Raw genomic sequence first — 27,851 nt, forward strand, 5'->3', positions numbered from 1 at the left:
GTATGGAGGACTATGCAGGGTCATTGTACTATATGGAGAACTATACAGGGCCATTATACTGTATAGAGCATGATGTAGGGCCATTATACTGTATGGAGGGCTATGTGAGGCCCATTATACTGTACAGATGACTGTGGTGCCATTATACTGTACGGAGGGCTATGCGGGGCCATTACACAGTATGGAGAACTATACAGGGCCATTACACTGTATGGATGGAGAGCTATACTTCCCATTATACTGTACAGAGAACTATACAGGGCCATTATACTGTATGGAGGGCTATGCGGGGCCATTACACTGTATGGAGGGCTACCTTGATTTATAGTTGGAGGATCATACTGTGATGGGGTCACCATAGGGTCATTATACCATGAGTGTGGAGGTTACTGGGGGGGGGGGGAGGGGATACTTGTGTTTTCATCACAATATTATCTGTGTTATTCAAGGTTTTTTATCCTTTGTCATTACATATTTACATTAGGCCATCTGCTTCTTACTGCTGTGGCATAACATACTATACTGTTCCAATATTTTATTCTAAGATCTATTAATATGCACTTTGTTCGTGGGACAAACATTTTAAGTTTGTTTCCTTATGAGAAACTTCATATTTATATGTGATCAGGAAAAACCTCCTGAATTGTGGACATTCTTTAAATAAATATCAAGATTAAGAGCTTGGACTAAGTGGCGGCCAATTTCGGCCCCTGTGTATTTGTTATGTCCCTGCTGCAGATGGATCAGATCCTTCCGCTCGTCTCTGGATGTTACACAATCTGCAGCACAGGCGGCTCTTTACTTGCCAGCACAGGTCACCGCAGGGTGCGGCCGGACTTGTGATGACGTATTAAGGAGCGGTTGTGATAAAAAGGAGAACTTAAAAATGTGAAACTGACGGCATCTTGGCATGTTCACCTTATAACGAACAGCAGACTTAACCCTCTCAACCCTGAGCTGGTCTCCCCATCAATGCGGAACACCCTGCGGTCAGCGTCATCCCAAGGGCAAACTCACATGGGAGTCAGGATTGAAGTGTTTCACATAGATTAGTGAAAAATTGAGAAAGTTCTTACCCTGAAGTCTCTTAACTGTAGGATTGTTGGTTGTGGTCAAGTTAACAACGAACACACGCAGGTTTAGCTGCAATGTATCCAGTCCACAGCAGAATTCGCTCTCCGGTTCTGATAGTTTGTTACAATGTATCAGGCCGGGGTCAGAGGTGTGTAACTCACAGAAGATCGCATGGACTGAATAAAACGATAGCAAACCTTCATCTAGGAGGGTCTTTCCCCCCTGTATATAAATAACATTGTTCCCGTCCATTCCAAGCAGCGTTCTCTAAAATGGGGAATCAGAACACAACGTGCACTCGGTATTCCAAGATAATTCGGCTGGCAAATCAGAAAACCCATCTGCCAGCATTACACGCTCAGCTACATATTTTACAATGTATAGTTAGATCATTTTCCATCTACAGGTGAAGTTCTGGTACAATAGTATGGAGTAGAGCTGCCTGGATAGCAGACTGATACAATGTAACAAACTTTCAGGACAGGAGCAGGGTTTGTACTGATGTGTTTACCTCCCAGGATGTAACAAAAAAATGCTCCATGGTACTGACAACAAGCAGAGATCTTGTAAATGAGACACTAAAGCCGTTTATTAGTTATTTGCAGAACTTCTATAGTAACTCTGCTTTATAAAAGTATCACAGGGGTGGGGAGAATAAAAACACAAAACATAGCAGATTTGTGTCAGCGTTACCCCAGGTCTTATCGTCGGGGGCTCGGATCCCGCAGGTAGTGAGCGGCGACATGGAAGCGATGATAAGTGGGGGAATGTGAGCAGAGTTGTCAGGTGGTGATGAGCGGCAGACTGGCAGGGGGAGGAAAGCGACAGCCACACTGACAGCCTGTCAATCACCGCCCCTGCCACAGGGCTCTCACTGAAGCTCTGTACATATGTTCAGAAATGCAGAGATCTTATACTCCAGTCCCTCCCAAAGCTGTCACCATTGCAATACTCCCTGGTTCAGGGTCAGGACGCACTTCTGGGCTGCGGAGAGTTCCACATTGGGCTCCAGTCTTGCAGAAAGCATCGTTTCTGTAAAGTGCTGATGGATTCTGGGTGACTGCCAGCAGAATGGAGAACGCAGCTTTGGGTGTGACTAGAGTACAAAACATGACGCAACTCAAAGTCAGCACAAAACATGTAAAGAGCAAGTGAAACTCCATGCTGCCGACTGCTGTACACCCCGTGGACCATGTTCTTCTCTGCACACACACAAATCTGCAAATGATTTCAGGACACTTTGGGATTGAAGCTTGGAAGGCGCTAATATCGTCCCTTGTACCGATCACGTAATGGATCTGACTTTGTTGGAAAACCCTATGACAACCCTTCCAGACCCATCACATTCTAACAACTATCCATCTTCAAAGGCAAATCCCCCCGAATTATCAGTTCCCCTCTAGGACGCCCGCCTTGTGATTTGGGGTCACTTCTCTCACCGTCCAGAATGGCCCACTGTCCGTCGATCTCCGTGTGCTTCAGGTAGGAGTCCTCTATGGTGGGGTCATAGTCCGGCACAAATATCTTCTGGAAGAACTGGATGGTGAGCGCGCTCTTCCCCACGCCCCCGTCGCCCACCACCACCAGCTTGTAGGTGGGCAGGTTGTCGCTCAGGACAGCGCTGGTGGCCATCTTGTCCTCAGTACGGTTCCTGCAGAGACCGAGACGATTAGTCACAGTGTTAGCAGCCGGATGCAGATGGCGGAAAGGGTTAAAGGAAAATTACACAACGCGACTACGAGAGACCAGCGAGAAACGGCACAAAGACGATGAGATCCGCGGCTCCTGGTGAAGGCCGGACCCTGCCCGATGGCCGATTACCGAGGCAATACCGTAGCATGAGGACACATTAATAATGTGAGGTTCTCACAGCGCAGCAACGGTGCCAAAAAACCGCCATCTGCCTGCGCCGTGTGAACACGTCCTATTTCTATTGTGGTCGAGATCTTTACAGAGTCAGGAAAACCTGCAAAAGAGAAAATTCATGGTGAAAAGTAAAGGATCGACGGAGGTTCACAAATAAAGCAAAGTTATTGGATATCATATACCTCCCTATACCGCTATAAAGCTATTGGATATCATATGCCTCCTATACCGCTATAAAGCTATTGGATATCATATGCCTCCTATACCGCTATAAAGCTATTGGATATCATATACCTCCCTATACCGCTATAAAGCTATTGGATATCATATGCCTCCTATACCGCTATAAAGCTATTGGATATCATATGCCTCCTATACCGCTATAAAGCTATTGGATATCATATGCCTCCTATACCGCTATAAAGCAATTGGATATCATATGCCTCCTATACCGCTATAAAGTTATTGGATATCATATGCCTCCTATACCGCTATAAAGTTATTGGATATCATATGCCTCCCTATACCGCTATAAAGTTATTGGATATCATATGCCTCCTATACCGCTATAAAGTTATTGGATATCATATACCTCCCTATACCGCTATAAAGCTATTGGATATCATATGCCTCCTATACCGCTATAAAGCTATTGGATATCATATGCCTCCCTATACCGCTATAAAGCTATTAGATATCATATGCCTCCTATACCTCTATAAAGTTATTGGATATCATATGCCTCCCTATACCTCTATAAAGTTATTGGATATCATATGCCTCCTATACCGCTATAAAGCTATTGGATATCATATGCCTCCCTATACCGCTATAAAGCTATTGGATATCATATGCCTCCCTATACCGCTATAAAGCTATTAGATATCATATGCCTCCTATACCTCTATAAAGTTATTGGATATCATATGCCTCCCTATACCGCTATAAAGTTATTGGATATCATATGCCTCCTATACCGCTATAAAGCTATTGGATATCATATACCTCCCTATACCGCTATAAAGCTATTGGATATCATATGCCTCCCTATACCGCTATAAAGTTATTGGATATCATATGCCTCCTATACCGCTATAAAGCTATTGGATATCATATACCTCCTATACCGCTATAAAGCTATTGGATATCATATGCCTCCCTATACCGCTATAAAGCTATTGGATATCATATACCTCCCTATACCGCTATAAAGCTATTGGATATCATATACCTCCCTATACCGCTATAAAGCTATTGGATATCATATGCCTCCTATACCTCTATAAAGCTATTGGATATCATATGCCTCCTATACCGCTATAAAGCTATTGGATATCATATGCCTCCTATACCGCTATAAGGTTATTGGATATCATATACCTCCCTATACCGCTATAAGGTTATTGGATATCATATGCCTCCTATACCGCTATAAAGCTATTGGATATCATATGCCTCCCTATACCGCTATAAAGCTATTGGATATCATGCCTCCCTATACCACTATAAGGTTATTGGATATCATATGCCTCCTATACCGCTATAAAGCTATTGGATATCATGCCTCCCTATACCGCTATAAAGCTATTGGATATCATATGCCTCCTATACCGCTATAAAGCTATTAGATATCATATGCCTCCTATACCGCTATAAAGCTATTGGATATCATATACCTCCCTATACCGCTATAAGGTTATTGGATATCATATGCCTCCCTATACCGCTATAAAGTTATTGGATATCATATGCCTCCTATACCGCTATAAGGTTATTGGATATCATATGCCTCCCTATAAAGCTATTGGATATCATATGCCTCCTATACCGCTATAAAGCTATTGGATATCATATGCCTCCTATACCGCTATAAAGCTATTGGATATCATGCCTCCCTATACCGCTATAAGGTTATTGGATATCATATGCCTCCTATACCGCTATAAAGCTATTAGATATCATATGCCTCCTATACCGCTATAAAGCTATTGGATATCATATACCTCCCTATACCGCTATAAAGCTATTGGATATCATATGCCTCCCTATACCGCTATAAAGTTATTGGATATCATATGCCTCCTATACCGCTATAAAGTTATTGGATATCATATGCCTCCCTATACCGCTATAAGGTTATTGGATATCATATGCCTCCTATACCGCTATAAAGCTATTGGATATCATGCCTCCCTATACCGCTATAAGGTTATTGGATATCATATGCCTCCTATACCGCTATAAAGCTATTAGATATCATATGCCTCCTATACCGCTATAAAGCTATTGGATATCATATACCTCCCTATACCGCTATAAAGCTATTGGATATCATATGCCTCCTATACCGCTATAAAGCTATTAGATATCATATGCCTCCTATACCGCTATAAAGCTATTGGATATCATATACCTCCCTATACCGCTATAAAGCTATTGGATATCATATGCCTCCCTATACCGCTATAAAGTTATTGGATATCATATGCCTCCTATACCGCTATAAAGTTATTGGATATCATATGCCTCCTATACCGCTATAAAGCTATTAGATATCATATGCCTCCTATACCGCTATAAAGCTATTGGATATCATATGCCTCCCTATACCGCTATAAAGTTATTGGATATCATATGCCTCCCTATACCGCTATAAAGTTATTGGATATCATATGCCTCCTATACCGCTATAAGGTTATTGGATATCATATGCCTCCCTATACCGCTATAAAGCTATTGGATATCATATGCCTCCTATACCGCTATAAAGCTATTGGATATCATATACCTCCCTATACCGCTATAAAGCTATTGGATATCATATGCCTCCCTATACCGCTATAAAGCTATTGGATATCATATGCCTCCTATACCGCTATAAAGCTATTGGATATCATATACCTCCTATACCGCTATAAAGCTATTGGATATCATATACCTCCTATACCGCTATAAAGCTATTGGATATCATATACCTCCTATACCGCTATAAAGCTATTGGATATCATATACCTCCCTATACCGCTATAAAGCTATTGGATATCATATGCCTCCTATACCGCTATAAAGCTATTGGATATCATATACCTCCTATACCGCTATAAAGCTATTGGATATCATATACCTCCCTATAACGCTATAAAGCTATTGGATATCATATGCCTCCCTATACCGCTATAAAGTTATTGGATATCATATGCCTCCTATACCGCTATAAAGCTATTGGATATCATATACCTCCCTATACCGCTATAAAGCTATTGGATATCATATGCCTCCTATACCGCTATAAAGCTATTGGATATCATATACCTCCTATACCGCTATAAAGCTATTGGATATCATATACCTCCCTATAACGCTATAAAGCTATTGGATATCATATGCCTCCCTATACCGCTATAAAGTTATTGGATATCATATGCCTCCTATACCGCTATAAAGCTATTGGATATCATATACCTCCTATACCGCTATAAAGCTATTGGATATCATATACCTCCTATACCGCTATAAAGCTATTGGATATCATATACCTCCTATACCGCTATAAAGCTATTGGATATCATATACCTCCCTATACCGCTATAAAGCTATTGGATATCATATGCCTCCTATACCGCTATAAAGCTATTGGATATCATATGCCTCCTATACCGCTATAAAGTTATTGGATATCATGCCTCCCTATACCGCTATAAAGCTATTGGATATCATATGCCTCCTATACCGCTATAAAGTTATTGGATATCATATGCCTCCCTATACCGCTATAAAGCTATTGGATATCATATACCTCCTATACCGCTATAAAGTTATTGGATATCATATGCCTCCCTATACCGCTATAAAGCTATTGGATATCATATGCCTCCTATACCGCTATAAAGCTATTAGATATCATATGCCTCCCTATACCGCTATAAAGCTATTGGATATCATATACCTCCTATACCGCTATAAAGTTATTGGATATCATATACCTCCCTATACTGCTATAAAGCTATTGGATATCATATGCCTCCTATACCGCTATAAAGTTATTGGATATCATATGCCTCCCTATACCGCTATAAAGCTATTGGATATCATATGCCTCCTATACCGCTATAAAGTTATTGGATATCATATGCCTCCCTATACTGCTATAAAGCTATTGGATATCATATGCCTCCTATACCGCTATAAAGTTATTGGATATCATATGCCTCCCTATACCGCTATAAAGCTATTGGATATCATATACCTCCCTATACCGCTATAAAGCTATTGGATATCATATGCCTCCCTATACCGCTATAAAGCTATTGGATATCATATGCCTCCTATACCTCTATAAAGTTATTGGATATCATATGCCTCCTATACCGCTATAAAGCTATTGGATATCATATGCCTCCTATACCGCTATAAGGTTATTGGATATCATATGCCTCCTATACCGCTATAAAGCTATTGGATATCATATGCCTCCCTATACCGCTATAAAGCTATTAGATATCATATGCCTCCTATACCTCTATAAAGTTATTGGATATATGCCTCCTATACCGCTATAAAGCTATTGGATATCATATGCCTCCTATACCGCTATAAAGCTATTGGATATCATATGCCTCCTATACCGCTATAAAGCTATTGGATATCATATGCCACCCTATACCGCTATAAAGCTATTGGATATCATATGCCTCCCTATACCGCTATAAGGTTATTGGATATCATATGCCTCCTATACCGCTATAAAGCTATTGGATATCATATACCTCCCTATACCGCTATAAAGCTATTGGATATCATATGCCTCCTATACCGCTATAAAGCTATTGGATATCATATGCCACCCTATACCGCTATAAAGCTATTGGATATCATGCCTCCCTATACCGCTATAAGGTTATTGGATATCATATGCCTCCTATACCGCTATAAAGCTATTGGATATCATATGCCTCCTATACCGCTATAAAGCTATTGGATATCATATGCCTCCTATACCGCTATAAAGCTATTGGATATCATATGCCTCCCTATACCGCTATAAGGTTATTGGATATCATATGCCTCCTATACCGCTATAAAGCTATTGGATATCATATACCTCCCTATACCGCTATAAAGCTATTGGATATCATATGCCTCCCTATACCGCTATAAAGTTATTGGATATCATATGCCTCCTATACCGCTATAAAGCTATTGGATATCATATACCTCCTATACCTCTATAAAGTTATTGGATATCATATACCTCCTATACCGCTATAAAGCTATTGGATATCATATACCTCCCTATACCGCTATAAAGCTATTGGATATCATATGCCTCCTATACCGCTATAAAGTTATTGGATATCATATGCCTCCTATACCGCTATAAGGTTATTGGATATCATATGCCTCCTATACCGCTATAAAGCTATTGGATATCATATACCTCCCTATACCGCTATAAAGCTATTGGATATCATATGCCTCCCTATACCGCTATAAGGTTATTGGATATCATATGCCTCCTATACCGCTATAAAGCTATTGGATATCATATACCTCCCTATACCGCTATAAAGCTATTGGATATCATATGCCTCCCTATACCGCTATAAAGCTATTGGATATCATATGCCTCCTATACCGCTATAAAGCTATTGGATATCATATACCTCCTATACCTCTATAAAGTTATTGGATATCATATACCTCCTATACCGCTATAAAGCTATTGGATATCATATACCTCCCTATACCGCTATAAAGCTATTGGATATCATATGCCTCCTATACCGCTATAAAGCTATTGGATATCATATACCTCCTATACCGCTATAAAGCTATTAGATATCATATGCCTCCTATACCGCTATAAAGTTATTGGATATCATATGCCTCCTATACCGCTATAAAGCTATTGGATATCATGCCTCCCTATACCGCTATAAAGCTATTGGATATCATATACCTCCCTATACCGCTATAAAGCTATTGGATATCATATACCTCCTATACCGCTATAAAGCTATTGGATATCATATACCTCCCTATACCGCTATAAAGCTATTGGATATCATATGCCTCCTATACCGCTATAAAGCTATTGGATATCATATACCTCCTATACCGCTATAAAGTTATTGGATATCATATGCCTCCTATACCGCTATAAGGTTATTGGATATCATATGCCTCCCTATAAAGCTATAAAGCTATTAGATATCATATGCCTCCTATACCGCTATAAGGTTATTGGATATCATATGCCTCCTATACCGCTATAAAGTTATTGGATATCATATGCCTCCTATACCGCTATAAAGCTATTGGATATCATGCGCCTCCCTATACCGCTATAAAGCTATTGGATATCATGCGCCTCCCTATACCGCTATAACCTAGAGACAGGAGAATGGAGGGTCCGCGCCACAATCACCATCTGGAGAGACCACCAATCCCCTAGTGGTCCTCACAGTAAGTTCTGCTTCCCTGCAGCGCCCCCACAGGCATAATGAGGCATTACACCATGCTCAGTCACATCAATGCTTGTCTGGGTAAAGCAGGAAAGGAAAAGTCCTCCAGAGAAAAATCAGCGTCGTCCTCATTCTCCACTCAATGCTGGAACCCATCAATTAACTCAGAAATCCTAAAAGGAAATTGTCCCCAATTCTAGAACTTCTGATATCTGGGAGTGCGGACACCCGAAACTCTCAGGAATCCCAAGAGCTCAGCAGAGCGGAGGAACCGTACGAATGCTCGACCTCCGCTCCTTCCCTGACCATAAGTGCTGGAGAAAGCCGAGTACAGCGTCCCATGGTGGAGGATACACAGCACCGCTCCATCCATTGTCTATGGGACCAATGGAGATCGCAGAGAGCTGCACTTGGCTTTCTCCAGCCATCCCATAGACAGATGCCCAAACCTCTGATATCCTGGGATAACCGGACCCATCGCCCCACAGCCTGGCCGACCTCCCAGTCACCAGGTGCCCAAACCTCTGATATCATAGGATGACCGGACCCATCGCCCTACAGCCTGGCCGACCTCCCAGTCACCAGGTGCCCAAACCTCTGATACCATAGGATGAGAGGAACCAGACCCATCACCCCACAGCCTGCCCGACCTCCCAGTCACCAGGTGCCCATAGGCTAATGCTCCATCTATGAGCGAGCCGCGCCGAATTCCACAAGGACCATCAGAAATTCTTCAGACGCTCATTCCCAGAGAAGCAATTCTTGTATCTGTGGCAACGTGTGATGTCTAAATGGCTTAATCCCATTACACCCCCTCTACAGAGGGAAAATCACAGCTGCAGAATCTCCGAGATCTGAACATCTCACCCCAGAAAGATAAGAATATTCTGATACAAGATCGACGAGACCCCCGAGGTGAAGAAACGCCACGGCCCCCCATGTGTCATATCATAATCCCTCACAGAAGTCACAAGTTCTACTCTTGTCTCTAGAATATCAGAATGAACAATTAGGAAAACACCTGATCAACAAGATGGAAGATGACGCATCTCAGAGAAAGGTGAAGCTGCAAAACCTGTGGTCAATCCGATAGAATACAGGAGCAGTAACGAGCCGATACTACGAGAGCGGGAAACGCCCAAGTCACAGGTCAGACATCCCTGTACCAAGACAATGCAGGAAACTGCAACAGTATTATAGTAGTTATATTATTGTACATAGAGGGCAGTATTATAGTAGTTATATTCTTGTACATAGGGGGCAGTATTATAGTAGTTATATTATTGTACATAGGAGCAGTATTATAGTAGTTATATTATACATAGAGGGCAGTATTATAGTAGTTATATTCCTGTACATAGGGGGCAGTATTATAGTAGTTATATTCCTGTACATAGGGGGCAGTATTATAGTAGTTATATTCCTGTACATAGGGGGCAGTATTATAGTAGTTATATTCCTGTACATAGGTGGCAGTATTATAGTAGTTATATTCCTGTACATAGGGGGCAGTATTATAGTAGTTATATTCTTGTACATAGGAGCAGTATTATAGTAGTTATATTCCTGTACATAGGGGGCAGTATTATAGTAGTTATATTCTTGTACATAGGGGGCAGTATTATAGTAGTTATATTCTTGTATATAGGGGCAGTATTATAGTAGTTATATTCTTGTACATAGGAGCAGTATTATAGTAGTTATATTCTTGTACATAGGAGCAGTATTATAGTAGATATATTCTTGTACATAGGGGGCAGTATTATAGTAGTTATATTCTTGTACATAGGGGCAGTATTATAGTAGTTATATTCTTGTACATAGGGGCAGTATTATAGTAGTTATATTCTTGTACATAGGAGCAGTATTACAGTAGTTATATTCTTGTACATAGGGGCAGTATTATAGTAGTTATATTCTTGTACATAGGAGCAGTATTACAGTAGTTATATTCTTGTACATAGGGGCAGTATTATAGTAGTTATATTCTTGTACATAGGAGCAGTATTACAGTAGTTATATTCTTGTACATAGGGGCAGTATTATAGTAGTTATATTCTTGTACATAGGAGCAGTATTACAGTAGTTATATTCTTGTACATAGGGGCAGTATTATAGTAGTTATATTCTTGTACATAGGAGCAGTATTACAGTAGTTATATTCTTGTACATAGGGGCAGTATTATAGTAGTTATATTCTTGTACATAGGAGCAGTATTACAGTAGTTATATTCTTGTACATAGGGGCAGTATTATAGTAGTTATATTCTTGTACATAGGAGCAGTATTACAGTAGTTATATTCTTGTACATAGGGGCAGTATTATAGTACTAAAGTGGCCTCTGACAGTTTTCTGGAGAATATGCTGTACGAATCACAGGGTACACGTTATGATGTTTAACACCAGGTATTGTTGATAATGCTCCTGCATTTTCCTACTGTATGGATCGGTGTCTCCTTCCCGTTACTTTCTTTGCTTGCAGGCTCCGCTCTCTGTATTGGAGTGGTACTTTATGCCGCTCAGCAGCTGTCAGCATGAAATGGCCTAATTCACTTCCGAATCACGATCTAAGAATGAAATAGCTAAAAAGCCGAAAGTGTGAGTGAAAGATGCTGAAGGATCAGCCGGGGGAAGGAGGAAGAAAAATAAAAAGTATGAATTGTTAATGAACCGTTTACACCACCTCCTCCATCCATTAACCACTGACACTGCTGATAGGGTTTCACGCCAATAATTCATATTAATGTTACTGGAGATGGACCACAACTGACAGATACCACAACCAGTTCTACTCCATATTCTATGCCTCATAACACAGACTGGAATACCAAAGTGTCTGTGAAAGGTGGGTCCAATCTAGGGGGAAAGGGTAAGGGGGTGTGTAACCAACACTGCTGTATTATCCTCCAGAGCTGCACTCACTATTCTGCTGGTGCAGTCACTGTGCACATACATTACATTACTGATCCTGAGTTACATCCTGTATTATACCCCAGAGCTGCACTCACGATTCTGCTGGTGCAGTCACTGTGTACATACATTACATTACTGATCCTGAGTTACCTCCTGTATTATACTCCAGAGCTGCACTCACTATTCTGCTGGTGGAGTCACTGTGTACGTACATTACATTACTGATCCTGAGTTACATCCTGTATTACACTCCAGAGCTGCACTCACGATTCTGTGTACATTACATTACTGATCCTGTATTATACTCCAGAGCTGCACTCACTATTCTGCTGGTGCAGTCACTGTGTACATACATTACATTACTGATCCTGAGTTACATCCTTTATTATACTCCAGAGCTGCACTCACTATTCTGCTGGTGCAGTCACTGTGTACATACATTACATTACTGATCCTGAGTTACATCCTGTATTATACTCCAGAGCTGCACTCACGATTCTGCTGGTGCAGTCACTGTGTACATACATTACATTACTGATCCTGAGTTACATCCTGTATTACACTCCAGAGCTGCACTCACGATTCTGCTGGTGCAGTCACTGTGTACATTACATTACTGATCCTGTATTATATTCCAGAACGCCTTTAAATTGTTAATGACATCTGTCCTCAAACTTGATAACCAGCAGAATGGTGACTGCAGCTCTGGAGCACAATGCAGGATCATGTTAAGTGATGTATTGAACAGAAGTCATCCGCTCAATGAGGGTCTCCATCACTATATTATGCTGCTCTCAGATGGGGGAGACAAATATATGGTGAAATGTAACGGGGGACACAGATTTATAAGATTCTTCCGTGGGATTTATAGCACTGGGTGCGTTTTTAGTGAGGGTGAATCTCGCACTCGTTATTTTTGCCCCTCTCCCTCCTTAGATCCCAGTCTCGCCCTCGGTTCTCGCAGATATTCGGCCCAGATCTGATCGCTTCTTTCCAGCCGCCCGAGATCCTTTCAACAATCAACTGGCACAAATGTTAATTAGATCTCAGGGAGCTGGATGTTCTGATGGATCGTGAAGAGAATGGCGCTAATTGCTGTCTGCCAGCGAGATGCGGAACGTTAACCCTCTCCTGGCCTGTAGAGGAGGCCTCATGGCAGCACCGCCTCGGAACCAGCTGGCGACATTTGCTCAGTGTTCTTCATGGGAACCAATGTATCACGCTGCAGCCATCACAGCGCAGGTCGTTACATCTTCAGATAACTCGTCTTACATTGCATCACGTTTGCTCCAGTCACATCCAGAGCTGCTGCACAATTTACATGTATATGTATTTGCTTGATCACTGGGCGGAGGGTGCTCAGCGGTGGGACAGGTCATTTCTCTTGTGACTACAGATCTAGAAGGGACTAGAGGATGCGACTTTTTACACTCCGTCCACCTAATATCATATACAGACCTTACATCATTTTTAAAAGGCACATTTAAAGGGAATCAGCCACTCTGTCTCTGCTGTTGTGAGCAGCAGGATGTAGGGGCAGAGACCCTGATGTCATCATTGTGTCACTTACTGGGCTCCTTGCTGCAGTTTGCATAAATCCTTGTGTTCTCCCGCTGCAGATCTAGCAAATTATTGAATGCTGAGTGGTGTATAACCCCACCCCCACCTCTGACAGCTCTTGTACACAGTGCATAGGCAGAAAGCAGCCAATCAGTGTTAAGGAAGGGGTTATACAGAGGTCATAAAATCAAACTGCAGCAAGCAGCCCAGTAAGTCATACATCGCTGGAATCAGGGTCTCAGTCTCTACATTATGCTGCTCTGAGATGTTAGGGGGCACAGCCGGCGAGGGGGGGCAGCACGCTGTTCAGCCGCCTGGCGGTCCTACCTGGACTCTCTGCTGGATTTGCATTTGTGGTTTATGTACACTGGACATTTCATGTGTGGACGCAGAAGAGTTAACAGTGTAAGAGGTTATTACCGGGTGGGCAACGTATTCCCCATCCGCAGGATTGATAGCCTGCAGTTCCTGGGGGAGAGACTGCCGGGACCCCCACTGATCATGGGAACAGATCTCTGACATGCACTGCTACAATGGAGCGGTGGTCGCACACATGCGCCAAATCTATAGGGCTGGGCTGCATGTGGGGGTCCCAGTAATCGGACCCCCAGGAATCAACAATTTATTGCCTATCCGGAGGCCATGTGCTCACTTGCCTCTTTGCAATAACCCTTTCAGGATGAGTTCTGCCAAGTAGATTGTCTATTCTAGTGGTCTCCAACCTAGGGCCTTCCAGCTGTGGAGAAACTACAACCCCCAGCATGCTCTGAGATCTTGAATGGCCGAGTTACCCAATAAGACTTTGGGCGACGACCAAAAAACAAATGATCATTAGGATCTTCCTGTGTCAGTCTTTACTGTTGTATAAGAATTCTAGTCGGGAACCAGGAGGCCCAGGATGAGCAGAATCCACCACACAGAACAGTTGTGCAGAGCTTGGACTCCTGTTCATAGAAACGGGACTATGAAAACATCACATAAACCAGAGATTTCTATGTAAGGAATGGCGAGGATGTGCCGGCAGCGCCAACGGTCAGCTCCCCGCCCAGCACTGGGCTCCGGCCTAAAAGGGACTAATTATAGCGGCTCCCTAATAAAAAGATGGAAGGTATTCACTAAAAATAATGGCGTCTGCTGAGCGCAGGACAAAGCAGGTGATAAATATGGCAAGCGGTTATAGGACCCTAAACACTATAATCGGCCATCCGCAAATCATGGCAGCCACCGACAGCTCCGTGTCCTTATACCGGGGGCTGCGGGGTTAATATAAAACTGGCCACACAACAGGAAGAAAACTACAGAACGATCAGAAGGCAGCGGCAAGGGCAAAAGTACGGTATACTGTACTGCCATCAGCCCCTCTTATAACGCTCCAGTACTGATATAACCTCCAGACATTACATCATATGTGAGTGATATCAGCCCCTCTTATAACGCTCCAGTACTGATATAACCCCAGACATTACACCATATGTGAGTGATATCAGCCTCTTATAACGCTCCAGTACTGATATAACCTCCAGACATTACACCATATGTGACTGATATCAGCCCCTCTTATAACCCTCCAGTACTGATATAACCCCAGACATTACACCATATGTGACTGCCATCAGCCCCTCTTATAACGCTCCAGTACTGATATAACCCCAGACATTACACCATATGTGACTGATATCAGCCCCTCTTATAACGCTCCAGTACTGATATAACCCCAGACATTACACCATATGTGACTGATATCAGCCCCTCTTATAATGCTCCAGTACTGATATAACCCCAGACATTACATCATATGTGACTGATATCAGCCCCTCTTATAACGCTCCAGTACTGATATAACCCCCAGACATTACACCATATGTGACTGATATCAGCCCCTCTTATAATGCTCCAGTACTGATATAACCCCAGACATTACAGCATATGTGACTGATATCAGCCCCTCTTATAACGCTCCAGTACTGATATAACCTCCAGACATTACATCATATGTGACTGATATCAGCCCCTCCTATAACGCTCCAGTACTGATATAACCTCCAGACATTACATCATATGTGACTGATATCAGCCCCTCCTATAACGCTCCAGTACTGATATAACCCCCAGACATTACACCATATGTGACTGATATCAGCCTCTTATAACGCTCCAGTACTGATATAACCCCCAGACATTACACCATATGTGACTGATATCAGCCCCTCTTATAACGCTCCAGTACTGATATAACCCCAGACATTACATCATATGTGACTGATATCAGCCCCTCCTATAACGCTCCAGTACTGATATAACCCCCAGACATTACACCATATGTGACTGATATCAGCCCCTCTTATAACGCTCCAGTACTGATATAACCCCAGACATTACATCATATGTGACTGATATCAGCCCCTCCTATAACGCTCCAGTACTGATATAACCCCCAGACATTACATCATATGTGACTGATATCAGCCCCTCTTATAACGCTCCAGTACTGATATAACCTCCAGACATTACACCATATGTGACTGATATCAGCCTCTTACAACGCTCCAGTACTGATATCAGCCCCTATTATAATGCTCCAGCACTATTAGGGGCTTCTCCTATGTTGCGGAGCTGAAGGTTTCTCGGATTGCACACAATATATTGATTATATATTTATATATAAACCCCTTGGTTTTGGCCGGGGTCCTATCTTGTCTGAGGAAGAAGAAGACCAGGAATCCCCCCTTGTGTGATAATGATGGGATCACCATGGAGACCCCGATCACCGCTTCCGCATCACAGTGAAAACAGAATAAAAAAAAGAAATGAGATGGAGAGGAGGCGAAGAGGAGGACGGGGGTGGATGATGATGGATGATGATGATGATGATGATGCCTCTCCTTCCATCCCTCACTGTATAAAGTAATGGGTACATAGTAACCTCTGACCAGGGGGCACAGCCACAGACCCGGATGGATGTAATGGGGTCCACAGGGTTCTGGAATGTCTCAGGAGGAATAACACTGATACATTGTAGCACAGGATCAGGACAGGAGGAGATTTTGGCTTCCCCAAGTTTATGTCACATCAGATGATCCCGGCTGATGTATTGTAACGAACCTTCAGCTGTGAGATTACGTCAGATGTGAACCTTCTCATTCACTGACATCAGAGTGATCACAAATGGAAACGTGAAGAACAGAACTTGTCACAATTCAGAATTATACGGAGATTCAGAGACCGGAGGGGTAAATCAGGCAGAAGAGTCCGGGCTCAGACAAGGATTCTTCTTCTACACAACGATCCAAGTGTCAGTATGTGCTCACATTGCCACCTTCGGAGTTTCAGAACTTTATTTTATGCAAAAAAAACCCTACCCCAAATTACTGGAGAACGCTCGACTTTCTCCCGTGAGTCAGTGAAAAACAGACAATACGGACAGCAGCCCCACAGACCGGCCAGCCAGCCCCACAGACCGACCAGCCAGCCCCACAGACCGGCCAGCCAGCCCCACAGACCGGCCAGCCAGCCCCACAGACCGGCCAGCCAGCCCCACAGACCGGCCAGCCAGCCCCACAGACCGGCCAGCCAGCCCCACAGACCGGCCACCCAGCCCCACAGACCGACCAGCCAGCCCCACAGACCGACCAGCCAGCCCCACAGACCGGCCAGCCAGCCCCACAGACCGGCCAGCCAGCCCCACAGACCGGCCAGCCAGCCCCACAGACCGGCCAGCCAGCCCCACAGACCGGCCAGCCAGCCCCACAGACCGGCCAGCCAGCCCCACAGACCGGCCAGCCAGCCCCACAGACCGGCCAGCCAGCCCCACAGAGCCATAGACTTGCATTGGTGACAGATCTGTGACTTATCCATACTGGAGACATCCAATTCCAGGCTTTTGTGTTTTTTTTGTCGCAGGACCCTTGGCGGCCACAACTGACCCCTCTCCCTTGTGTAGGGCTGCGATGTAGAAGCGTCCCATAGGGAACAGCGTGTAGGTAAAGTATTAGGGCAGTTTCACCAGTGCAACATTCATGGTCTCAGTCCCTGGAGCACTAGACTGGAGGGATTATGGCGGCCTGTACCCGATACCCGCACACATACCGCACACATACCGCACACATGCCCTGGAGTGTAGCAGTGGGGTTTATCCTTTAGGCTCCAGTGTTGGGACTCATTATGTCACACGTTAGGGAATTGCTAGTAATAATCATAATATATCTTCCAAAATCAATCCTTGTTGGAGTGAAAACAATTTAGCGAGAGGTATCAATATTTCTTAAATTTCTGCTGGCGCCATCTCCGTCATACGACGCCCCGCAGAGCAGCGGATGATGACGCCGTGCCCCTGCGGCCGTATGACAGGCACTTCATGTAGTGTCATCACCTGCTCACAGCTCTGCAATAAATGGGCCTGCAGTCATACGCCGCCGACACATTTTCTATCAGTTTTCTTCTGATACAAATTAACAGAATCTTAAATCAATTATTTTACCTTTTTTTTTTACATAATATGTATCAAAAACAACTAAACTTCAGGTGCGATTGCCGCCTTACAACCCATTAAAAGTTTTTAAGCTTCGTATAAAAGATACCAATGACCCCCATTATCCTTTGTAATAGGATTTGTCATTTTTACTTATCAGATTTAAGGCAAAGTGTGGAAAAGCAAAGATGGCAAAGTGTAGGGAGCGTTCCCACATCGCTGCATGAAAGACGCAGTCTGTGGTCTGTAAAATGTAATGTAAAAAACTCATCTTTGATGCTTTTTTTCACCTCATTGGGGAACAACTGAAGTAAAAATTCAGAAAGAATTTACTTGCAGCGTTTTTTTCTTTTTTAAACCCCACTACAGGTGAATTGTAGAAATCCCATTTACTTTACTCTTATTGTAAAACAAGCAGAAGATAAAAAATAAACAAAAACGCAACAAAAACGCTACATGTGAAAAGAGCCCTTAGGAGTTCCAGCAGATCTACTCCTTATCAGAGATTTCTATTATATAGGTAATATCCGTCTGCAATCTGAAGTCATCCAGACATTTGGATCCTCAGCTGGGAATTATTGGGAATCTTAAATCCATAGACACACACAGATTACATTGTGCAGAGAGAACTACAGGTCACAGTAAATGGGAGATATATATTATACATATACGTCAGCCCTCTGCCCCTACATTTATGCTATGTGCACATGTTGCAGATTTCCTGCAGATCTGCAGTTTTTTTTCCCGCGCAGAAACGCTGCAGATCTGCAAGTGATTTACAGTACAATGTAAATCAATGGCAAAAAAAAATAAAAAATTCTGTGCTGATGGTGCGGAAAAATCTGCACGGAAAACGCAGCAGATTAAAAAAAAGGAGCATGTCAATTCTTTGTGCAGATCTGCAGCGTTTCTGCACCCATTCCATAATAGAAATCTGCAGAGAAAAAAAGGAAGAAATCTGCACAAAAATCTGCAACGTGTGCACATACCAAAAAAAAAAAAAAAAAAGCAGATTCTGACCTGCGTTTTCTGCAACGAAATGCAGAATCTGCCCAGAAAATTCCACAGTCAAATTTGCAATGTGCGCACATAGCCTCAGGGCCTTTCAAGGTCACATGATATTTTTTTTTTTACTTAAAATCCTGTGTTTTGTAAGCCCGGGACCTCGTTACATAATTTCTGATTATACAGCACTTAGCACAAGTGAATTTCTAGATTCTGGAACAGACTTTTATGACGATTGCTTTAGTCTACAGCAACAAGTGTTGCGTCCGATGAGATGGCTTCATTGCATGTATCGACCTCCTCTGCGGTCGCGTTGCGGCTTGTGAACTATTGCAACGGATCACAAATGTTTAACTACTTTCACACTGCAGAGCCATCTGCAGACCGGACATAACTGCAAGAGAAGTATGCTGCCTTCCAGGTGCGATGATCAAGGATGTGACCGATAGGATACCAAAGCTCTTCAGCTCCAAGGACGTCCACCCATTTCTTCTGATACATGTTGGCACCAATGACACGGCAAGGAAGGACCTACCGACAATCTGCAAGGACTTTGAAGAGTTGGGGAAGAAAGTAAAGGAACTGGATGCACAGGTAGTTTTTTCTTCTATCCTTCCAGTAGATGGGCATGGCACCAGGAGATGGAACAGGATCCTTGATGCAAACAACTGGCTAAGACGATGGTGCAGACAACAAGGATTCGGATTCCTGGACCACGGTGTGAATTACTGGTATGATGGACTCCTCGCCAGAGACGGACTACACCTCAACAAACCTGGGAAACACACATTCGCCAGAAGACTCGCTACACTCATCAGGAGGGCGTTAAACTAGAAGAAGAGGGGACGGGAAGAAAAACATTAGACTTGAACAAAGAAGATCCAGGAAAACATACTCAGAAGGGAGGTAAGAACATTTCTAAAACAATCCACAGTGAGGAGATTGGAACAAAACAAAATCCTCTAAACTGCATGCTCGCAAACGCCAGAAGCCTGACAAACAAGATGGAAGAACTAGAAGCAGAAATATCTACAGGTAACTTTGACATAGTGGGAATAACCGAGACATGGTTAGATGAAAGCTATGACTGGGCAGTTAACTTACAGGGTTACAGTCTGTTTAGAAAGGATCGTAAAAATCGGAGAGGAGGAGGGGTTTGTCTCTATGTAAAGTCTTGTCTAAAGTCCACTTTAAGGGAGGATATTAGCGAAGGAAATGAGGATGTCGAGTCCATATGGGTCGAAATTCATGGAGGGAAAAATGGTAACAAAATTCTCATTGGGGTCTGTTACAAACCCCCAAATATAACAGAAACCATGGAAAGTCTACTTCTAAAGCAGATAGATGAAGCTGCAACCCATAATGAGGTCCTGGTTATGGGGGACTTTAACTACCCGGATATTAACTGGGAAACAGAAACCTGTGAAACCCATAAAGGCAACAGGGTTCTGCTAATAACCACGAAAAATTATCTTTCACAATTGGTGCAGAATCCAACCAGAGGAGCAGCACTTTTAGACCTAATACTATCTAATAGACCTGACAGAATAACAAATCTGCAGGTGGTTGGGCATTTAGGAAATAGCGACCACAATATTGTGCAGTTTCACCTGTCTTTCACTAGGGGGACTTGTCAGGGAGTCACAAAAACACTGAACTTTAGGAAGGCAAAGTTTGACCAGCTTAGAGATACCCTTAATCTGGGACAATATCCTCAGAAATAAGAATACAGATAATAAATGGGAAATGTTTAAGAACATCCTAAATAGGCAGTGTAAGCGGTTTATACCTTGTGGGAATAAAAGGACTAGAAATAGGAAAAACCCAATGTGGCTAAACAAAGAAGTAAGACAGGCAATTAACAGTAAAAAGAAAGCATTTGCACTACTAAAGCAGGATGGCACCATTGAAGCTCTAAAAAACTATAGGGAGAAAAATACTTTATCTAAAAAACTAATTAAAGCTGCCAAAAAGGAAACAGAGAAGCACATTGCTAAGGAGAGTAAAACTAATCCCAAACTGTTCTTCAACTATATCAATAGTAAAAGAATAAAAACTGAAAATGTAGGCCCCTTAAAAAATAGTGAGGAAAGAATGGTTGTAGATGACGAGGAAAAAGCTAACATATTAAACACCTTCTTCTCCACGGTATTCACGGTGGAAAATGAAATGCTAGGTGAAATCCCAAGAAACAATGAAAACCCTATATTAAGGGTCACCAATCTAACCCAAGAAGAGGTGCGAAACCGGCTAAATAAGATTAAAATAGATAAATCTCCGGGTCCGGATGGCATACACCCACGAGTACTAAGAGAACTAAGTAATGTAATAGATAAACCATTATTTCTTATTTTTAGGGACTCTATAGCGACAGGATCTGTTCCGCAGGACTGGCGCATAGCAAATGTGGTGCCAATATTCAAAAAGGGCTCTAAAAGTGAACCTGGAAATTATAGGCCAGTAAGTCTAACCTCTATTGTTGGTAAAATATTTGAAGGGTTTCTGAGGGATGTTATTCTGGATTATCTCAATGAGAATAACTGTTTATCTCCATATCAGCATGGGTTTATGAGAAATCGCTCCTGTCAAACCAATCTAATCAGTTTTTATGAAGAGGTAAGCTATAGGCTGGATCACGGTGAGTCATTGGACGTGGTATATCTCGATTTTTCCAAAGCGTTTGATACCGTGCCGCACAAGAGGTTGGTACACAAAATGAGAATGCTTGGTCTGGGGGAAAATGTGTGTAAATGGGTTAGTAACTGGCTTAGTGATAGAAAGCAGAGGGTGGTTATAAATGGCATAGTCTCTAACTGGGTCGCTGTGACCAGTGGGGTACCGCAGGGGTCAGTATTGGGACCTGTTCTCTTCAACATATTCATCAATGATCTGGTAGAAGGTTTACACAGTAAAATATCGATATTTGCAGATGATACAAAACTATGTAAAGCAGTTAATACAAGAGAAGATAGTATTCTGCTACAGATGGATCTGGATAAGTTGGAAACTTGGGCTGAAAGGTGGCAGATGAGGTTTAACAATGATAAATGTAAGGTTATACACATGGGAAGAGGGAATCAATATCACCATTACACACTGAATGGGAAACCACTGGGTAAATCTGACAGGGAGAAGGACTTGGGGATCCTAGTTAATGATAAACTTACCTGGAGCAGCCAGTGCCAGGCAGCAGCTGCCAAGGCAAACAGGATCATGGGGTGCATTAAAAGAGGTCTGGATACACATGGTGAGAGCATTATACTGCCTCTGTACAAATCCCTAGTTAGACCGCACATGGAGTACTGTGTCCAGTTTTGGGCACCGGTGCTCAGGAAGGATATAATGGAACTAGAGAGAGTACAAAGGAGGGCAACAAAATTAATAAAGGGGATGGGAGAACTACAATACCCAGATAGATTAGCGAAATTAGGATTATTTAGTCTAGAAAAAAGACGACTGAGGGGCGATCTAATAACCATGTATAAGTATATAAGGGGACAATACAAATATCTCGCTGAGGATCTGTTTATACCAAGGAAGGTGACGGGCACAAGGGGGCATTCTTTGCGTCTGGAGGAGAGAAGGTTTTTCCACCAACATAGAAGAGGATTCTTTACTGTTAGGGCAGTGAGAATCTGGAATTGCTTGCCTGAGGAGGTGGTGATGGCGAACTCAGTCGAGGGGTTCAAGAGAGGCCTGGATGTCTTCCTGGAGCAGAACAATATTGTATCATACAATTAGGTTCTGTAGAAGGACGTAGATCTGGGGATTTATTATGATGGAATATAGGCTGAACTGGATGGACAAATGTCTTTTTTCGGCCTTACTAACTATGTTACTATGTTACACTAGCGTCGGACTCGGCCCGTCACAGTGCGTCCGGCCAACGTACCGACGCTAGCAGTGAATGCGCTGCACAACGGGGGCAGCGGATGCATTTTTCCAGCGCATCCGCTGCCCCATTGTAAGGTGCAGGAAGGTGGGGGCGGAGTTCCGGCTGCGCATGCGTGGTCGGAAATGGCGGACCGTTGGCAGCAAAAAACGTTATTTGCTCCCGGTGGCCCGCCACAACACGGCGCAACCGTCGCACGATGGTTGTGACATGTGTCAATGCGTCGCTAATGTTAGTTTATGGGGCAAAAACGCATCCTGCAGACAACTTTGCAGGATGCGTTTTTTTCCCATAAACGACGCATTGCGACGTATTGAAAAAACGCCAGTGTGAAAGTAGCCTAAAAATGTGTCAGATTTTCTATTGCTGGTCGCAAGTCAAACACAACTCATTTGATACAAGTCACCTGCGACTGCACCGCGACAGCGACTTGTCCGTTATATCTACAGTACAATCAGAGCTCTAATATTGTGGCACGAGCGCAAATCGCAGACAAGTTACACAGATGTTTTTAGTTGTGCAACTTGTCTGAAAATGGTTTTAAAATATAGCCGCTGTCACCCAGCTGTCCGGGATTGTAGCGGCATCTCCATTCCATTGAAGTGAATGGGGCTGAGCTGCAATACAACAAGCCACCAGTTGACAGGTGTGGCGCTGTTTTGGGAAGAAAGCAGCGGAGTTTTCCAAACCTTGCTCATTAGAACACATTGCGTAACTTGATGTACTAGATTCAACATTCAGGACTGGGCAGACTACGGATCATTTGGCGCCCTGTATGCCAATCTTTACATTCTAAGATACAGGACTCTGCCCTGTTGGCCAAACCGAAAGTGAAGGAAGAACCGCCCAGTCCTTCCACCCACAAGAACAGTTTCTGAAGAGTTTCCTCACCACAAACTTTTTCCTTATTCGACAAAAGTTAATTACTGCAAAAGGTGGGAACATTGGTCCCTTCACCCCCATTCTTCATTCTGGTGGGGGTCCGGTGTCAAAACCAAACTGTCCTGACACGACTAACAGAAAACTGTCACGTCATGCTACAACCGGCAGAATGAGTGAGCACATTACAACCCTGGACCTGGCGCTGGTCCCTGGGCTGCAACATGACTGACTGGCCCTGGTCTAGAACATGACTGACTGGCCCTGGTCCCTGGGCTACAACATGACTGACTGGACCTGGGCTGCAACATGACTGACTGGACTTGGCGCTGGTCCCTGGGCTACAACATGACTGACTGGACCTGGGCTGCAACATGACTGACTGGACCTGGGCTGCAACATGACTGACTGGACCTGGCGCTGGTCCCTGGGCTACAACATGACTGACTGGACCTGGCGCTGGTCCCTGGGCTACAACATGACTGACTGGACCTGGCGCTGGTCCCTGGGCTACAACATGACTGACTGGACCTGGCGCTGGTCCCTGGGCTACAACATGACTGACTGGACCTGGCGCTGGTCCCTGGGCTACAACATGACTGACTGGACCTGGCGCTGGTCCCTGGGCTACAACATGACTGACTGGACCTGGCGCTGGTCCCTGGGCTGCAACATGACTGACTGGCCCTGGTCTAGAACATGACTGACTGGCCCTGGCGCTGGTCCCTGGGCTACAACATGACTGACTGGACCTGGGCTGCAACATGACTGACTGGACCTGGGCTGCAACATGACTGACTGGACTTGGCGCTGGTCCCTGGGCTACAACATGACTGACTGGACCTGGCGCTGGTCCCTGGGCTGCAACATGACTGACTGGACCTGGCGCTGGTCCCTGGGCTACAACATGACTGACTGGACCTGGGCTGCAACATGACTGACTGGACCTGGGCTGCAACATGACTGACTGGACTTGGCGCTGGTCCCTGGGCTACAACATGACTGACTGGACCTGGGCTGCAACATGACTGACTGGACCTGGGCTGCAACATGACTGACTGGACCTGGCGCTGGTCCCTGGGCTACAACATGACTGACTGGACCTGGCGCTGGTCCCTGGTCTACAACATGACTGACTGGACCTGGGCTGCAACATGACTGACTGGACCTGGGCTGCAACATGACTGACTGGACCTGGCGCTGGTCCCTGGGCTACAACATGACTGACTGGACCTGGGCTGCAACATGACTGACTGGACCTGGGCTGCAACATGACTGACTGGACTTGGCGCTGGTCCCTGGGCTACAACATGACTGACTGGACCTGGGCTGCAACATGACTGACTGGACCTGGGCTGCAACATGACTGACTGGACCTGGCGCTGGTCCCTGGGCTACAACATGACTGACTGGACCTGGCGCTGGTCCCTGGGCTACAACATGACTGACTGGACCTGGCGCTGGTCCCTGGGCTACAACATGACTGACTGGACCTGGCGCTGGTCCCTGGGCTACAACATGACTGACTGGACCTGGCGCTGGTCCCTGGGCTACAACATGACTGACTGGACCTGGCGCTGGTCCCTGGGCTACAACATGACTGACTGGACCTGGCGCTGGTCCCTGGGCTACAACATGACTGACTGGACCTGGCGCTGGTCCCTGGGCTACAACATGACTGACTGGACCTGGCGCTGGTCCCTGGGCTACAACATGACTGACTGGACCTGGCGCTGGTCCCTGGGCTACAACATGACTGACTGGACCTGGCGCTGGTCCCTGGGCTACAACATGACTGACTGGACCTGGCGCTGGTCCCTGGGCTACAACATGACTGACTGGACCTGGCGCTGGTCCCTGGGCTACAACATGACTGACTGGACCTGGAGTTGGTCCCTGGGCTACAACATGAATGACTGGACCTGGCGCTGGTCCCTGGGCTACAACATGACTGACTGGACCTGGCGCTGGTCCCTGGGCTACAACATGACTGACTGGACCTGGCGCTGGTCCCTGGGCTACAACATGACTGACTGGACCTGGCGCTGGTCCCTGGGCTACAACATGACTGACTGGACCTGGCGCTGGTCCCTGGGCTACAACATGACTGACTGGACCTGGCGCTGGTCCCTGGGCTACAACATGACTGACTGGACCTGGCGCTGGTCCCTGGGCTACAACATGACTGACTGGACCTGGCGCTGGTCCCTGGGCTACAACATGACTGACTGGACCTGGAGTTGGTCCCTGGGCTACAACATGAATGACTGGACCTGGCGCTGGTCCCTGGGCTACAAAATGAATGACTCTGACATCACCCAGCACAATGTGCAGCACTACAAGTCACAGTCTGTCCTGTGACAAGAAATTCTTAGTAGGTGGGTGGACAATGCACGAGACCTGAACATATATGCAGTTCATATATTAATGTGACAACAGTCCCATGTAAATTGCTACCAGTTCCTAAGAGATATATATATATATATGTGTTTTTCTCCGTTTCTAATAGAACGTCCGGCATAGAAGAGGCGTCGCAGCAGCTCAGACAAGTTCTGACCGTAGAGATCTGATTTCCAATCTTCAGAAGTTTATATTTATATTAAGCAGAAAAAGATAAACAAAGAATGAAAACAAATTAATACAAAATCCCCCAAGCAACTAAATATTAACCCTTTCATAGGTCACTCCATGGTCTCCGGAGGACTCCTCTTTGGGGGATGTAGTGGGGGTCTGGTTAACCCCTGCAGGCCTGGGCAGAAGCACCACGAGACCCCAGTGAAGTATTAAGTGTCCGCAGACTCTGGGCCTGGTGGTCTCAGACCCCCCTCCACCCCAGGGACAGGGAGGATTAGATCTGGCAGGGACAGGGTTAATGGCTGATGAAGATGAGATCACTGCAGATTCCTTTCCCCCATCCCATGGTGTCTGTGCCCTCTTACATGGGGCTGCTGCCTGTACTCACCAGCTGTGGCCCCCGGCCGGCTGCTCTCACTTCATGCTGTGCCAGCCCCGGGGTCTCTGTGCCCCCAGCCCCTGCTGCGGCTGCTGCGGAACCTCTTCAATAATCCAATGCTCACAGCTCTGCTCACCATTCTTTATATTGCAACAGCTGATGCTAAAAATAGCGGCTGCCGGGGGAGGCGCCGCCGCCTCTGATCCCGCTCCGCAGGTCTATTCTTTAGTTTAGTCATTTTCTGCTCTTACAGGATACAAAGTTTCATCTTTATTCCCCATTAGAATGTGAACACACTTAGAGCATATATCCATACAGTGAACTACCAGCATGCGGAATGCTCGCCCCCCTCCAGGACACAATGGACTCGTCCACAAGCTGAGTCCTCAGAATGTTGCTCTTAAGGTGGACTGGGTCTGGGACTGACTAGAAGCCTCTGTGAGAGGAGGAGGAGGACAGATTCTGGGGGTCTGGGGCAAGGATTAATTGGGGTTTTGGCAGAAACGTGTTGAATTTGGGGATTTAGTTACTGGGGTGGAAGAATAGGAGACTTTGTACCTGGACTTCCTTAAGAAAACCACTCCTTACATGGGGCTGGTTAGCTGTCATTCTTTGGTGCTCCCAGTCCTGTTATCATGGGGCTGCCCAGCCCTGAGCTGCCTGCTGGGTGCACACAATAACAATGGCTCCTGGTCATAGTGTGACTCAGATCCTCCCCTGGTCACCTGGAGTATGGATGACATGGCAGGAAACAGTGTGACAATGCACAGGTCACC

At 44.7% G+C, this 27,851-nt stretch overlaps 1 protein-coding gene across 2 annotated transcripts in view; it reads right to left on the bottom strand.

Annotated features, from left to right (window-relative positions):
• MRAS (muscle RAS oncogene homolog) overlaps positions 1 to 27,414 on the bottom strand; it is a 35,218-nt gene extending 7,804 nt beyond the window's left edge. The window contains exons 1-2 of one of the 2 annotated variants that reach the window (XM_069732657.1): positions 27,085 to 27,414; positions 2,514 to 2,725 (exon numbers count right to left, since the gene is read on the bottom strand). In XM_069732657.1, the coding sequence (XP_069588758.1) occupies positions 2,514 to 2,706 (193 nt within the window). In that variant the 5' untranslated portion in view covers positions 2,707 to 2,725; positions 27,085 to 27,414. The remainder of the gene's footprint in view (positions 1 to 2,513; positions 2,726 to 27,084) is intronic. The other variant, XM_069732658.1, reaches the window with a different exon arrangement.
• Positions 27,415 to 27,851: the final 437 nt, after the last annotated feature.

Source organism: Ranitomeya imitator, chromosome 7, assembly GCF_032444005.1.
Source record: "Ranitomeya imitator isolate aRanImi1 chromosome 7, aRanImi1.pri, whole genome shotgun sequence".
Classification (NCBI taxonomy): Eukaryota; Metazoa; Chordata; class Amphibia; order Anura; family Dendrobatidae; genus Ranitomeya; species Ranitomeya imitator.